Source organism: Fringilla coelebs (genome assembly GCF_963513975.1).
Source record: "Fringilla coelebs genome assembly, chromosome: 1".
Taxonomy (NCBI): domain Eukaryota; kingdom Metazoa; phylum Chordata; class Aves; order Passeriformes; family Fringillidae; genus Fringilla; species Fringilla coelebs.
Window position 1 is genome coordinate 88548968 of NC_140028.1, and position 15695 is coordinate 88564662.

The window sequence follows — 15695 nt, forward strand, 5'->3', positions numbered from 1 at the left end:
AGCAAGGGATGACGGCTCGGGATGGCAGCAAGGGATGACGGCTCGGGATGGCAGCAAGGGATGGCAGCAAGGGATGGCAGCTCCTCCGCTGCGACGCGTGCTGTCACCTGCGCTCCGGCAGCTGCGGCACTCCCGAGCGGCGCTCCCCCTGCGCGCAGCGCTTCTCCGGCCCTGCCCCGTCCCGCTCCGCCGGGGCTGTGACCCAGACCCCGCCGAGGCAGCCGCGGAGGTGCGTCCGCCCGCGCCCTCTGGATCTCCGTGCGCTAAGGCTGTGAGCAGCGAGGTGAAAACACTGCTCCTGCTAGAATTCAGATTCTGCATTTTGCTCTTCTCCGGTGTTTACACGCACTCAGCAGCATGAACTTAAATACCAGCTTTAACACCATGGAATGTTATCACTTTATTTTCCCCTTTAAATCTACCCATAGGTGTATGTAGATTTTATTTGAGACACTTCTTGCCAAGGCAAGTTTCTTTGGGGGTCCACGACATCCCCAGTCTTTCCTGCCCTCTTTGACTCAAATCGTGATTCCGAATTCTGGTTCTCCGTTTGGTGGGAGGAGCCCGCGCCCCCCGCCTCCTCCCACCGCGCCTGCGCGGGGCCGCCCTCCCGCTCCCGCTGCCCCGCTCCCGCTCCCGCTCCCGCCGCTCTCTCCCGTCCCCTCCCCTCCCCTCCCCTCCGGCAGCCGCTGGTGTCTGGCGCCGGGAACCGCCCCGCTGCCGCCGCTGCTCCCGCATGGAGCCGCCCGCCTGAGGGACGGCCCGCGGCCGCCCCGCCCTCGCTCCAGGTGATGCTGGTGACCGGGGTGACGATGCCTCCGGCGGGGCGGCGGCGGCCGCTGCTGATGGAGGAGGCGGAGATGATGATGATGATGATGGTGGTGATGATGGGCTCCGCTGCCCGGCCCTGCCCCTGAGCGGCAGGGAAGCGCCAGCGGCCGGCTCCCCTCCTCCCCCGAGATCGCCCGGCTCCCCCCGGCCGCCGCCTCCCCCACTCCGTCCTCGATGTCTCCTCCGCGGCGCGGAGCTCCCTTGGCCGCCTCCCCGCCCTGTCGCTCCTCGCCGCCGCCGTCTCCCTCCCGCCCCGCGGTCCGGTGGCTGCCGGACCCCGCCCGGCGGCGGCACCATGAAGGTGGAAGCGGGGGACAACTCCATGATCAACCTGTCGGTGCAGCAAGTGCTGAGCCTGTGGGCTCACGGCACCGTCCTCCGCAGCCTCACGGGTAACGGGGCAGTGCGGGCCGGGCGGCTGCGAGGGTGCGCTCCGGGGCCGCAGCACAATGGAGGGCGTGGGGGCGGCGGTGGCGGTGGTCGGTCTGTCTGCGTGCTGCGCTTAGGGAGGGCTGGTGTCCGTGTTCCCGGGTGCCTGCATGCGTGTTCTGTGAGCGGGTATATCGGGAGTGTGTGTGTGTGTGTGTGTGTGTTTGCGCCGGCTGAGGGGTCCAGGGAGTGGAGCGGGGTCTGTGTGGGGTGCTGGCTGTGCTGGGGTGTGTGCCCGGTGTCTGGAATGCCTGCCCGTGCGAAGGACATGAGCGTGTGGGATGTGCTCGCTCACTTTTCTGTGCCCATGTATAATAAAAGAAGGCTAATGGCATAGGGTGTGTGTATGCGGGTGAAGTGATGAGTACCTGTGCGTGAGTGAAGGATCGTAGAAAGTGTGTGAGTGTATAAATACGTATTGAAGGCTGGACTATGTTTGTGGAGGTGGTTAGCTTTTTATTTTATTTTTTCCCCTTGTGGATATATGCTCGTTGGCATTTGACAGAGAGCTATAAAAAGCCAACTAGAAAACCACAAAGTTGAATGTGGAGAATCAGAGAGTTCCCCCGCTACCCGTGAGTATACCTGTGGATAATGAGACCTGTGGGAGTGAATGAGGTGACAGCTGTTTTCTGACAAGTAGCTGTAATCTAAAGCATCTGGGATTCTTAAAGACTGAGCTGGTACGAAAAAATTCTGTGAACCAAAGTAGAGTCAGGTCCTTCACCCTGTGTTAGGACAGGGGAGCTTTGGCTGGCTTTTGGCAAGAACTGGCTTTTTTCTTCTCAGTCTCAGGCTGAAAAATGGGTGTGGACTACTGCGAGACCCAAGGTGTACAGTGGAGAGGGGTATCTTCTCTAATTCTGTCCTTGGGTGAAGAAAAGCATAAGCTTCCAGCTCTGAACAAACAGGGTTGGGTGTCAATAGCAGAGATGTAACTGACTAAATTCTTTCTGCTTGGTTGTAGGTGTGCATTAGGTGATGACAGATTAGTGGAAATGTTGAGTAGGGGTGGGTTTTAAACAGTTATGGAAATATTCTAATATTTATGAAAGAGTATTATGTCACCTTTTTGCACTCTATAGTAACGGCTAATAGATATATTCTGTTTTCTTTTTTAATCTTTTAAATGTGGAAGAAGTGTGAAGGAAATAGAAGTGGGATGAAAATAGAAGTGTAGCTGAAGTTGAAGCTGTAGCAAACAGAAAGTGAATATCTTTATTGTTCTTTTAACTTTCAGGATGCATCTTAGTGTAATAAAAAAAGATTAACCTTTTCATATTTATCTGATCTATGAACTTTGTAGCGTGTGTCTGATAATTAGTGTTTCCAGGTATTAGTATGGTGACACACTAAATACAGCTCACTTCCTGAGTAGTTACTTTAACATACCTACTTTAAAAACTTGTACTCTTAAAGGAAGAAGTTCACAATGGATTTCACTTTGCTTTGTGCCAGACATCCTCTATAAAGTTTTTCTTATTAGATCATTATGCAGCATAGGCGTTTCTATCAAATTCAGTGCTGAGAGTTAAAATCAGCTCATTTCTCAGTGCTTTTGCAAGAAGATAAGGGCTTGCATAAGGTATTTTTAATGTGGAATGGTTTTTCTTTTTAACTTAAAAATATAAAAAATAATTTTTTATCCATTGTAGTGTTGTTGGAGAATGTGTCACTGCCAGTTGTAGTTGTGGTTTCTAATTTTGTGCTTAAATGATGGCTGCTCTTATAGCCATATCCTGTTGACCTGAATGTTCTCATGGACTGTCAGCAGTCCAAAACTTGCACTAGATTTAAAAATCTTTTCCACAGGTTAGAATATATATTGATATAATCATTGATATTAACAAAGAGCTGAACTAGTTACATAAGCCCTACCTTACTCCTTATTGCAGTAAACTTTGTTCAAGACCAGAAATTCTGTTCTTTTCCCTGCCAAGAAAATAGGTTTGTAAATTTATCTTCTTTGACTACTTAATCCATTCCCTTTTGCACCTCTGTTAGGTATAAGGAGAAACTTCTCCAGAATACTGGGAAAAGAAAATAATTAATATGCCATGTGCCAAGAATATTCAAGACTGCCTCATATCTACCTTTGGACTTAACGTTGTGGTCTGGACCGGACTTTGAAGTTGCACAAGTGAAGATTTATCTCCTTTAGATAAACCATATTGATTATGTTTTCACAAACATGTTGCAAAATGTTATCAGCTTCCTTCTTAAAAATATGTTACTTTTCTGAAGTTTTCAACAGGGTTCTGGTATGAACTCCAGCCTAAGTCAGGAATGCTTCATACCCTGATAGCTTAGTTTTGGTGGGTTCTTTTTCCTGCCAATGAAACCGAAAGATTATTTTTCTACTGTATATGTGAATCAGGTTCAACATAAAAAAAGGGAATCCTGTCTTCGTTCGTGGCCCCCAATACCCAGGAGACCACAGACAAGTTCATTGCTGCCACGTGCACATCACACCCTGTAACAGCTACAGCTGCTGGTGTTGTTCCTTTCAGCTGAACACCCATCACCCTGGGGTGCTTGCTTCCTATCTTCCTGAGCTCTCCTGGAAGGTGGAAGTAAGGCTTTAGGACTCATGGGAGAGGTGGGGTGGGGTGGCTTTTACCTCACTCTTTGTTAGATCCTCCAGTATATCCCCAGAACGCCTCCTTTATATGAGCTGGTTGTGTTTCAGAGTTAGTGTTAGATAAGGGTTTACTAGAACAAATCAGGTAGAAGCTGAATTTGAACTGAAAAAGGAGAATAAAATCCCATTGTTAGGATCCAGTAGAATAAAAATTGTTTAAAGGCTGCTTCCACAATAAAGGACTTGGTAATATTTCTACTAATAGAAGCTCCTAAACTCCATCCTGTGCTAATTTGTCCCAGATTGTCTCGATTTTCTTTGCCCCCTATGGTGTTACTTGGGAGGACTACTCTGTAATTTGAGATTTAAATGATCCTCAGCAAAGTGCTTTTTTTTCCACTTAAAGCAGCAAAAATGTTAACATCTCCAAACAAAAATTTGACTGCATTGTTGATAACTTTGAAAGTACCAGTTAGTAAAAAAATTAAGGACAGGACCTGGTGCTGAAGAAAAAAATATAGCATGTAAAGAGCTGAGTTACATTTGCAGTTATCATATGCTGTCACTTCATCTGAGTGCTTTGAGTTTATAACCTACAGGAATCTGACATTACTGGTTTTCCTAATTCTAAATTTGATGTGTGCTACCTTGTTGACTTAAATCTGTATTTTTGTATTCTTAGTACAGGTGCTTATTGCTTGACTACCTCTGTAACTAATAGTAGTAGGCTGGGTACTGGGCTTAGAATAGAAAGAGAAAGAGAGAGACGCTTTGTTTTGGAGCAATCAGTTTTGATTTATGACATGTTGTAGGCAATCATTATTCATCTGGCAAAACAAGATTAGAACTAGAGGAAAAGTGCTGAAGACGAAGGACTAAGGAGGTACTCCATGTTTACTGAAGCTGAGTGGCAGTAGGACAGCATATTGATACATTATAAAGATAATATTTGAAAATCATTTATCTGCTTGTGTAAGATGAAACTGTTGATGGAGTGCAGCTTCAAGTCTTGATAAGATGGAAGTGATATGAATGTTATTCTAAACAATGACATGCTTTAATAAGTCTTTTCCTAATCTCTAATGTTGTGTATGTCTACACTAATATATATATATATATAATGTGTATCTGTACTACATAAGCATAATGTATGCATGATATCTATCTAATCTGTATAAATACCAAAATTAACAAAGTGCTTTAAAACTGGTGTGATTTGGAATTAATTGCAATGTATTTGAGTTTTGCAGCTTTTCTGGTAGGAAAAAAATCCCTAACTGAGGCAAACCAGAGGAAAGGAGCATAAACACTGTCTTAAATCTTCTTTTCAGTTTAAGCACTAAGAATTTTAAACATGAAAAATGTATCTCAGTTGTTCCTATTAGAAGAGGTGTGACATCTTTGCAACATACTCAATGTCACTATGCTTGTATACTACTGGGCCTTCCCTAGTTCCTGTATTTCTCTAGGAACTGTGGAGTTTTGATGGACCTGTGTTGTGTTTTGGTGACTTCAAGTAATTTGGATACTCTAAAAGTAAATTCTGAAGTTTTTTTTAGGGTCAAGCAAAAGAAACTGCAAGTGTTTTGTTTGTTTGTTAGTTTATTTAGTTTCATACTATTCATATATCTATAGGGATGCTCTTTGAGGGCATGACTAAATAAACTGAGGCTAGGTGAGTATTTGAATCTCTCTAAAAGATATAGGTTAATCATTACCTCCATAACAGCAGGTCGTGTTGTCAAAAGAGCCAGCTAATTAAAATAGCTGCGCAAAGACTGAAATTGGACTGTGCTTTTTTCGTCAGGGTAGCAATACATAAATTCATGCTGCTTAAAGGATCAGTCAGTGTACAGGACATAAATAGCCTGGGACACTTCAGTCTCACTTCCTCTTCCTCAAAAATGGTGCAAGTCAATTCAGTAATCAAACCACTCAGTCATTTTTGAGCAAGTGAAGTCTTTGAAGGCTATTTGTGTTCAGAGGTCCACATTGTCTTTCTCTATTCTTTAGTGCCACCTCTCAGTGTTACTCCCAACCCATTCTTTGTGTCTTTTGCTGTTACTCTAAGGTACTGTTTTTGAGAGTCATCTCTCTTCATGGTTCAGGGCTTAGATGATCCTGAGTTTTACAGAACATGGATAATTCCCTGCCCTCACCATATGAGGGTAACAGTGTCTGTGTTGTCCTCTAGGTGAATGGAGCTTAAGGTCTCCTGGTTTGCTTGAAGGGTTGTCTCTCTCCTTGCCTTGTTCATCCCTGTTAAACCACTTCCTTGGTTGGCTTCATCACTCACCCTGCAAGCAGAAGAAAATAAATGACTGGGTTGAACTAGCAGGCGTAGAAAGAGTAAATAAAGGGGGATGAGAAAGGATAGCTTTGGGCCTTTCCTAGGGAAGGTGCTTGGAAGTGATTTCTCCTGTTTCAGCTCCTATATGATGTTTTAAGACATACATGATGTTTTAATGAAGAGAGGTCATAGTTTAACAAAGCTCCAGCTGCTTTTGTGTCAAACAGGGAATATTTCTGGATGTTCTCTATTTCCTTTTCAATATACCTGCTGCTTTTAAGGAGTAGGAGGAGAAAGTGTGTAGCAAAGAACTGAAGTTTATGTTTCTTTAGCCAACAGGACATTTTGGTGCTGGTTGTATTCTCAAGCCTCCTGCCCTAAATATAAAGTGAGGGGTGATGTTAATTTTCCTTGAGCCTTATTTGGAACATAAATAAGACTGAAGATAGTTGCTCACTGTGGAGCTATTTTGTTGTGTAAGAGTTTGTAAATATTTTTGGTTTCTTAGTTACAGGGGAGTAGTTAGCCTTCCCATAAGCTTTCATTTTCTTCTAAAAATACAGTCATCCTAGTGAGTTTTCCTAAGACTGGAAGTCATTTGTCTTTTCTACCTGATAAAGGTTGACAATGCCTACAAAATTTCCTAAAAGGTGCCTAACAAATCCTGTAGAAATTATGGGGTGTGACAGTGTCAGATTCCCACAGACTTTCTTGGTCCACTTTGGGTAATAAATCCTACTGTTGTCCAACTGTAGGTCTGGCAGGGCTGCCATGTTCTATATTGGTAGATCTTTGGTTAATCCTTTTGTTTATGTGCTGCCACTTGAATAAAACAATGGAAACACCCAGGCTGTGCTAATAGTAGACCAGGCCTGTTAGGACAGCAGGAGAGGTTCCCTTCCCACAGATTAGGTCAGCCAGTCTTTCTTAATTTTAGTTAAGGGGGTTTGTGGAGTGACTGCTTGACGCTCCTGCTACTGTTCTGTCACAGTAGCTTCTGGGAATGATGAGACTTTAATTTAGTGGAACAGTACCATGGTTATTGTCCTTTTGCCAAGGTTTTTGAGACCCATCTTGGGGCCAGGGGTGAGGGGATGGAGGATCTGATGAGAGCTGCTCTGAGCCACCCTCAGGATGTGGACACATGTACCCAGGCACTCAGAAGGAAAAGGTGCACCTTGAACTCAGTTGAAGAATTCATTGGATGTGGATTTGCCAGCCACTTTCCTTGCTGCTCTTTTAAAAAAGTCTTTTGGCAATCACAATTTAGAGGAGCTGTACATCCTTGGGCAGACATCGTGTTGCCATTTATGCCTGTGTGAAAGGGGAAGGGTTGAACTACTCCCAAAGTACTGCTAAATAAGAAAGCCTGAACTGTCTGTGCTATCTATATACATATCATACTGACAATGGACTCTCAGGGCTGTGGTTATTGTGTAGCAACATTTTTTTCCTCAGCATCTTTTCACAGTATGTTTTGTGCTGCTCAGTATTTTTAAAGTTAGCTAATTGGGTTGTATTTTTTCCTCAAATAGTTGATATGAGTCAAGCTACATTAATACAGGCTTGGCTCATAAGCAATAAGTATCTTGCTTTTGTAAGGAAGCTGGGGTTTTTTGTTTTGTTCTATTTTTGAGGGGAACTGCAGCAAAAACTGAATTAATGACAAAGTCATGGGATTATAAAATATGTACCCTAATTTGCTAAGTTCTGTAATGATACATACCCACTGTAGCTCACTTAAAACAAAAGGGTTTTTTTTTTCTTTTCTTTACTCACCCTTTTGATTTGCAGAATGTTTTTAGAAAGTTGACACTGAGTGAGAGGTTCTTGAGTTATTGTGTGGCTCCATTGATGGTTCCAGGGTTCCAGCTTTTTCTTTGAAGGTGCTCATCACATCTACCATTCTTCAAAGAAATGTTTGTGCTCCAAACATTCTCATGATCTGATGCCCTTTTTAGTAATTCAAATAATAGTCGCTGCCTCTCTCTGAAGTTCTGTACTGAGCAATTAGAAGCAAGGAGTTAGATGTGTTAAAATTTGTTGTTAAAATGATAATGTTTTTATCTGCACCTTTGAAGCTAATTTGATGGAACACTCTATTACAGCTCCTGGCTGTAGATAAGCTAAAGTCTTTAATCTCAGTTTTCCCATCTGATGTTACCTGATGCTGTCTCTTATTTGTGAGGGTGGGGGGTTGGGAAACAATAAAAGATCCGCACCTGCCCCAAAATAAAAACTCACGACTCAAGCAAACCCCAAACCAGTTCTTGACTTTTTCCTCCTTCAGTCTTTGTGTCAGAGAATATTTCATTTGACAGAAGCAATGCCTACTATGAAATTGCAGTCAACACTATTTAAAGAAGCCTTTAAAGGAATTATGGCTGGTTGTAAAAAAATATCTGAATTAAGATTTTGCCAGAATCCTTTTTATACTTTTTAATATAATTCAGCTAATCCTTTAAGACAGACTGCTGAAATGAGGAAAGTGTCTTGAGCATGTGCTGATGGTGTCACATGTATCACTTTTAAGATGGAAATCAGTATTGATTTTTTCTTACTATTGATTGTTTGCAATGTTTTAAAGTTTTTTACTTATAAAGTTCTTGTCTTAAAAACATTAACCCTTTATTTGACTGCTTTCTTTCAGAGATGTGGTACTGGGTTTTCCTCTGGGCTCTCTTCTCCTCTCTCTTTGTCCATGGTGCTGTGGGAGTATTAATGTTTGTGATGCTGCAGAGGCATAGGCAGGGGAGACTGATATCTGTCATTGTGGTCAGCATTGGATTTCTGGGTTCTATAACTGGAGCAATGATAACCAGTAAGTCTGCCTTTTGTTCTTGTTTGGGGTTTTTTTTGTTGTTTTGGGGTTTTTTTCCTTTCTTATTTTACATCTAACTTAAAGAAACATACACAAAAAAAAAAACCAAAAACAAACCAAATTGCTTTTCTTAATTAATTGTTAATTGTTTATTGAGGATTTTGCAATAGTTATAGAGTGGCTTCCCCCCAACCTCCCAAAAAAGAAAAATTAGGCTTTGCTGATGTTCTAGGTGAAATACTGTTTGGCAAGGGCATGTGTTACAGAGTTTCTTATGGAATTAGATAAATGGCTTCCACTCAAGATACATTTTTTATTTCTTGACATTATATCCTCAGATAGATGCAACAATTTTTTTTCTGTTAAAGCCCAAGTTTGCATAGCTGTTTTTAAAAAACCACACTCATGTTTAAAGCATTGCAGAAAGTAGGACTGTGTTATATAGTGAAGTGTGGAAGGCTTACACCTGACCAAATATGACATGAGTTTGTTGCCCACAATGTTTTGAGGAAATGCTGCTCATCTGTCTTCATCTACAGTTATTGGTATCAGATGCTGCTTTTCCATCTTTCCCAAGAAATTCTGTTATCTATGTCAGTACTGAAACATGGGCCATAAAACCTGTAGAACACTTTAATCATTCTTTGGTTTTATCATATCCAGCTCTGTTTATCAAATTTATAAATAGACTGCAGTAGCTTTCCCAAGCAAGTAGGAGCATGCTGAGTTTTCTCTTGTGGGGGGAAAAATAGTGAATGCTATTTTTTCAGGAAAGAAGCACGTGCTTGTCTGCAACAGTGCTGGTAGGGAGTTCTCAGCATTAAAAACCATGTGTTGAATGGTGCCTATGTTAACTGAGCAGTAGTTTCTGCCCCAAAAATCATCAGTGTTGCAGAAAAGATTGCCTGACTTCAAAGGTCAGGGAGCGTAAATCTAGCAACCACCATTTAGTCTGAAAGCAAAACTTCCCACCTTTCACTTTGGTTTTCCTGTGTTCTGCCCAGGTTATCAGAATAGTGGTGTCACTACCCATTCATAGAGGATTTGTGTCAGATTATTTCTTATTGCTGCTGAAAGACCTTCCTGACTATTGTTCTTCAAGGCTAAATAAAAATGCAAATGTCATGAGGAGTTTCACTAAGACTTTCCTCAAAATGTTGTTTTAATTGCTACAGATTTCTCAGCTTAGAATTTCCACCAGTTAACACAGTATGGTTCAGTATAGCTATTTTTTGTTGGGTTTTTTGGGGGAGGTTGGATTTTTTTTGTTGTTGTTGTTGTTTTTGCTAAGATAAGTTGGACCTAGTTGAGTGCCTTATGTTATGTTATGCTGATTTTTATCTTAGGATTAAAATGGCAGTGGCCTGTTAAAAGGTCAGCCATGCAGGAGCATTTCTGAAGAACTGAGATAGGAAATGTGAAAGATCCAAGCAGAGACTTTCACAGCTTTCTGTGGTGGGGAGGTTCAGGATCAGTGTCTCTCAAATGAAAGTACTTTGTGTCTTTTTTCTTTGCATAAAAAAAGGAGCAACACAGTTGTATTTTTGGCATCCAGTTTTGCAGGTCAAAACATTTAGCACGTAAGCAGTCCTGTTTGTGTGCACATTCATCTGAGATCTTCTCCAAGCTTACACTGTAGACTTGTTATGCTGTTCCCAAAGGTTTTGCACAGAGCATTGCAACTTGCTTAGGCAAGTATTTTACCTTGAAGTCTTTTTTTGTCTCTGGCCAGAACTCAGTTGTTTCATACTGATAGAAATTCTGTGGGGAGCTTTTGAAGGCAAATTATGGTGATCAAATATTAAAGAGGATGTTTAATAGCTATTATGCTGCAAACTGAGAGATGCAAGTTGAAATATCAGCTATTTGAATATGCCTGGTCCAGTGCTTAAGAAATTGAAATAGCAAACTGACTTCAATTTCCACTTTGCATTTCCAGTCTTCTGCATTGTTTGTGTAGGAGAATGATGGCAGCATAGACTATTGCACAATGTCAGTTTAATTTTGCTCAGGGAGATCTTTTAAACTTTCTCATGTTCTGGAACCTTTTCAGCAGAATATAGAAAAGCAGGAGACCCCTCTGTTTCTTAGCTTTGAAAAGTGATGGAAATTAAGAGTAATTAGAAAAGATATTGAAAATTACTATCAGAAGGCAATACAGTAAAAAAGAAAAAAACAACAACAAAAACCCCTAAAACCATAATGAAAACAAACAAACCCACAAAGCAACAACCAAAAACCCCCCCTCAAAGCCAAACAAGAATATATAAATACCAGGCAGGATTTTAAGGCAAGGATTTTAGCTGGGTTTGATCCAGAAGGGCCTGTCCTTCCTCCTCTTCCCCAGCACACTCCTTTTTGGTGACAAATTCTCATTTCCCTCATTGGCAGCCTATTGTACATACTTTTGGCTCTATACCATCTGTGCTGGGTTATGCATTACAGGTTGTACTGCACACTGCTATTTATGTAATAACACATAATTAGCAAACTACCAAAATTTTTATTGTTTTTTTCTGGATGCTTCCCAGAGTATCTCAGTGTTTTCTTAAAGCCCAAAATTTCTGTTATTGATCTAGTAGTGACAACTCTGGTATACTTTTTTTGGCCAGTTTGAATTTGCTTTGAGAGTTCAATCTGAAAAATAATGTCAGTAGTGGGCTCAGTCTAAAGGATCTCTTTCAGGTTTTGACAGCAGCTAGCCAAGGAACAAATGGAAAAGCTTATGAAAGGTAGCTGAGTGAAATACCATCAGGCTAACCTTCTAGTGAGGTATTTCAGACAAAATATACTTTACAGAATATGTTTAAAAAAAATTAACCAAAAATCTGCCCAACAGTATGATTAATAGTGTTTGTAAGTACTGTTATGGCCACAATCATGAGTGAATTCTACTCTTCCTAAAGCTATTGTGAAACTGAGGTGTTACTTTTTGAAGATGTCAGATGATTCAGATGCTGGTTGTACTTTCAGAAAATCTGTTGTGACTCAATGTATTTCTGTGTCACTGATGGATTTTTGATCACTCCAGCAGAGTATTCCTGTTAGTGTCTGTGCAAGACCAAAAAGACCTCCTTTTTATCTAAATCTTGCATACTATTAAAAAAATTATGATGACTTTTCAGTTCTCTTTGAGCCTGGAAGAGCCTCTGTGATCCCTGAAGGCATTTAATTATGACTAGATGGCATATAAGGTCTACAGTTAAGTTTTGGGTTTGGTTTAGGTTGATCCTGGCCTCTTCATCAAATGTGAATTTGCACACAAATGTACAAGAAAAACGATCTGTTGAATTTGGAACTTTTTCATGTGCTACAGTTCAAAATCTAATTGTATTGGTTAGAAATTTCCTCTCATGCTCATTTATGGTAAATACTGCAACCTTTTTCATGTTTTGCTGGATTTGCTAAACGATTGTTAACAATTCAGTAGTTTAGGTCGAAATAAACTCATTTAATATAACCACTTTATTCAGTGAAATATTGAATGAAGCTGGTAAAAGTGTGTTTACAATTGTTTTGTTGACACTAGCAGCTTTATTGTTCTCTTCTTCTCCCTGCCTATACGAGCAGTATTAAACCACTCTTCAGACCTGGTCAATTTTTAGAGGACTGTTTTGCTACCTTTTCAAACTGACACAAGGCAAAAAATGTTTAAAAAAAAATTTGAAGATGTATACAGGGAAACAACAAGATTTGATTTTCTTAAACTGATGATGGAAAAGTTGATCTGGTTCAGTTGGGAAAATCGTTCCTGAAGGATATATATAACTTATAAAATACAAGCAGGTCTGGTAATTGTGTAATGCCATGAAGTAATGCAGTGTTTGGTAATGTTCTATAAATAGCTGACACATAGACTAGATACTTTGTCACATATTTCAACCTTGGCTTTTTCTGTGATTTGATCATTGTTTTCCTTGTGATTCTCAGGTGCTGCAGTAGCTGGAATTTACAGAGTAGCAGGAAAGAATATGGCTCCGCTAGAAGCTCTTGTCTTTGGCGTTGGACAGACAGTACTGACATTAATTATCTCATTTTCAAGAATTCTTGCAACGCTTTGAAACTTATGTAGAAAGGGGGGAGAAAAACGTCTTTAATCTGAAGAGAAGCTTCCTGACAGTGAATTCATCGGCTTATGAACTCGAATTCTAGTGCAAGAGGAAGGAAGCAATGTGGAAAGTGCGCTACAAATCTCGAGGCTCAGTCAAATGAGCAGGCTGTCCTCTAGTGTTGGAACTGCTGCACTCCTGCGCTGCGCCTTAACGTGCCTCTGTCGGGGGCCAGGGGATCCCTGAGTGATCCAAGCAGAGATGGAGCACCTCGAGCAGCTGCCAGGCAGGTCCATGCCTGGTGGTGGCATCACTGTCCTTAACACCTTGGAATGAAACAGAGGGGCCGTCCTGAAAGTTGCTCCGTGTGCCAAACTTGGGGTTTGATTCTGAGCGGGTGGCTGGGTAAGCTCTGGAATGTAGAAGGATTCTGTGAATGTGCACAGTTCTCCTTGAATTCAGGTGAAATAGCGAGATAACTGACTTCTCTGTGTGTTAGAAGAATCTCTGTGAATGCTGAATAGTCTTGTTCAGCATTCAAACAACTGTTAGATCTGTTTCAAAATGCAGATTGATTTTGGTGGGGTTTAAGAACCACAGCTTTAACAGCCCTGATATATTAGCACTATGTGAAGAATGGCTCATGGCAGTTTTGTTCCTTGGCACATTTCTTCATAATTTTAGCCTGTCAGAAATCAGGAGTTTAAGGTGACTATATGAAGGTTATCAAGTACAAGCTGTTGTGTATGCACAAACAAATCTTAAAAATGTTTTCCTTGAAATTACTTTGTCTTAAACATACAGATGGCTACCAGCCCTTCTGCAAACCTCAGAAAAGGGTACTCATTGCAAATAAGCTCCCTATATTTAATTAAGCACTGGTAAGACCCTTAGTCCTACATGTATTCTGTAAGGAAAACACAAATACAACAAACTCACAGAGAATACACCTATGAGGAAAGTGGAAAGGGTTAACAATATGATATCTGGGTTTTCTACTGAACAAAAATATTAAGTGTAATAAAATAGTTACCAATAGTTACTCCAAAAATTTGTAAGTGGGGCAGCACTAATGTATTTACTACCTTGTTTCTGAACACTTTGTATCTTTGGAAAGGTTAAGATACCTGGAACTTTCATATACTTAGCTTTCAGTGGTTTGTGCTTTTCTAGTTTAAAAGGGATTGAGTGATGTTGTGCATGTGAAATGTCATAAATGTGAGTGTTTGGAGTAAAGAGAAATTTTAAGTCTAATGACTAATTATTTATGAAATACAAAATTTAAAGGGCATAAATTCTGTGAAGAATAAGGAGTCTTTTACATCTTTTCTCAGCTTAATGCTTTTCAGCAGTTCTCTCTTAATGATGACAGGGAGTAAATCACTCAAAGGTTTTGCTGTTATGATGTCAAAAAGACTTTCAGGATTGTCACAAACACTGGCACCTACTGCACACCTAAAAGAATATGTTTAAAATATAGTTTGCAATCCAGTCCTTGCTTAGTACTTTAAAATATAATGAATTAACCTGTCTGCCTTTATCTTATTCCACATACATTTCTTTAAAGAACTAGAAATGCTAATAGTATTTGTTTTCTTTAAAAGCATCAAAGTCTTGTTTGGAAAACATACAAAGTTACGGGCTTTGCAGGGAACAAGTTAAAGTATAGGTTTAGAAATATTTTCAGTGTTATTTTTACTTTTGGTTGCTTCAAAAATGGGGCTGAATACACATATTGTCACTGTTTTTGAATGTCTTCGGAAACTTTCATGTGGTTTGGTTTTTTGTCTTTTGTCTTTTACTTTCTTCTTATAATTTTTGGCACATGACCATTGCACTTTATTAGACAATGAAATTATGACATTTGTAACAAGCAATTGAAACTTCCCCCATTGTCTTAAATTGTGAGAAAACTGGTTTCAGGTATTTAAGTCAAACTGAATAATAAAGTGATTGAAGATATTTTTCCTAATGTGCCTTGTTACATATATGTTTAGGTGAGAGGATTTAAAAAAAAAGTCACATCTTCATTCTTGTTCTATTTTGATTATTTCTAATTAATTTAGTTACTTGATACAGTGTCTTGTTCAACAGAGTTTAAAACATTTTATTTGACAAACTGGAAATGCTTGTCTGGATCAAAACCAAGCACATCACGAAGCGCTATGTTCAGTAATTTAGATTGTCTCATGCCTTGATCTCACACTGAAACTTATTCACAGGTTCCAAATTTCCTTGAGCATCTCAATTCTTAATTTTTGTAGGAGGCTATTATGCTGCCACTGGCCAATGGCTGCCTGTCTTTCACTAAGTTGAACTACAGCAGACTGCTGCCAGCTGATGAGATACACGTGTTTGTGTTGATGAACTTCATTCTTCATTTTAATTACTGTGCCAACGAGGTTGTTGCCGTTGTAACTCTCCCCCTTGGACAAGGAGGCATCTTTGCAAGTTTTAAGCTACCTTTCTCCAAATAATTTTTATTGCATAGGTACTTGTATTCACTTTTAAAATGTTGTTGTGAGCTTAGTTCTCTCTGCATTGTATGGCATTATTGCCTGGCAACAAGGGAAAGGAGATAATGTAATGCTTAAGTGGCCTAACAGGGACAAGGCTTTATTTGACAGAAGTTTGTTTTCAGCTGTTTCTTGTGAGGAGTTTATAATGATGAAAAGTTTGTCTATGAAGTGTTCT

General features: G+C 40.4%; 1 protein-coding gene across 1 annotated transcript; it reads left to right on the top strand.

Moving 5' to 3' along the window:
* The first annotated feature begins 1115 nt into the window (after nucleotides 1-1115).
* On the top strand, nucleotides 1116-14905 carry TMEM170B (transmembrane protein 170B). The gene is made up of 3 exons (XM_084213674.1): nucleotides 1116-1223; nucleotides 8782-8952; nucleotides 12883-14905. Exons 1-3 carry the CDS (start codon nucleotides 1127-1129, stop codon nucleotides 13011-13013), a joined length of 399 nt encoding a protein of 132 aa, XP_084069800.1. The 5' UTR covers nucleotides 1116-1126; the 3' UTR covers nucleotides 13014-14905.
* The last annotated feature ends 790 nt before the right edge of the window (nucleotides 14906-15695 follow it).

Coding starts and splice junctions, on each gene's coding strand:
- TMEM170B (XM_084213674.1), top strand. CDS start 1,127: ATGAAGGTGGAAGCGGGGGACAACTCCATGATCAACCTGTCGGTGCAG. Junction 1,224..8,781: donor CGTCCTCCGCAGCCTCACGG/GTAACGGGGCAG, acceptor GCTTTCTTTCAG/AGATGTGGTACTGGGTTTTC. Junction 8,953..12,882: donor AACTGGAGCAATGATAACCA/GTAAGTCTGCCT, acceptor TGTGATTCTCAG/GTGCTGCAGTAGCTGGAATT.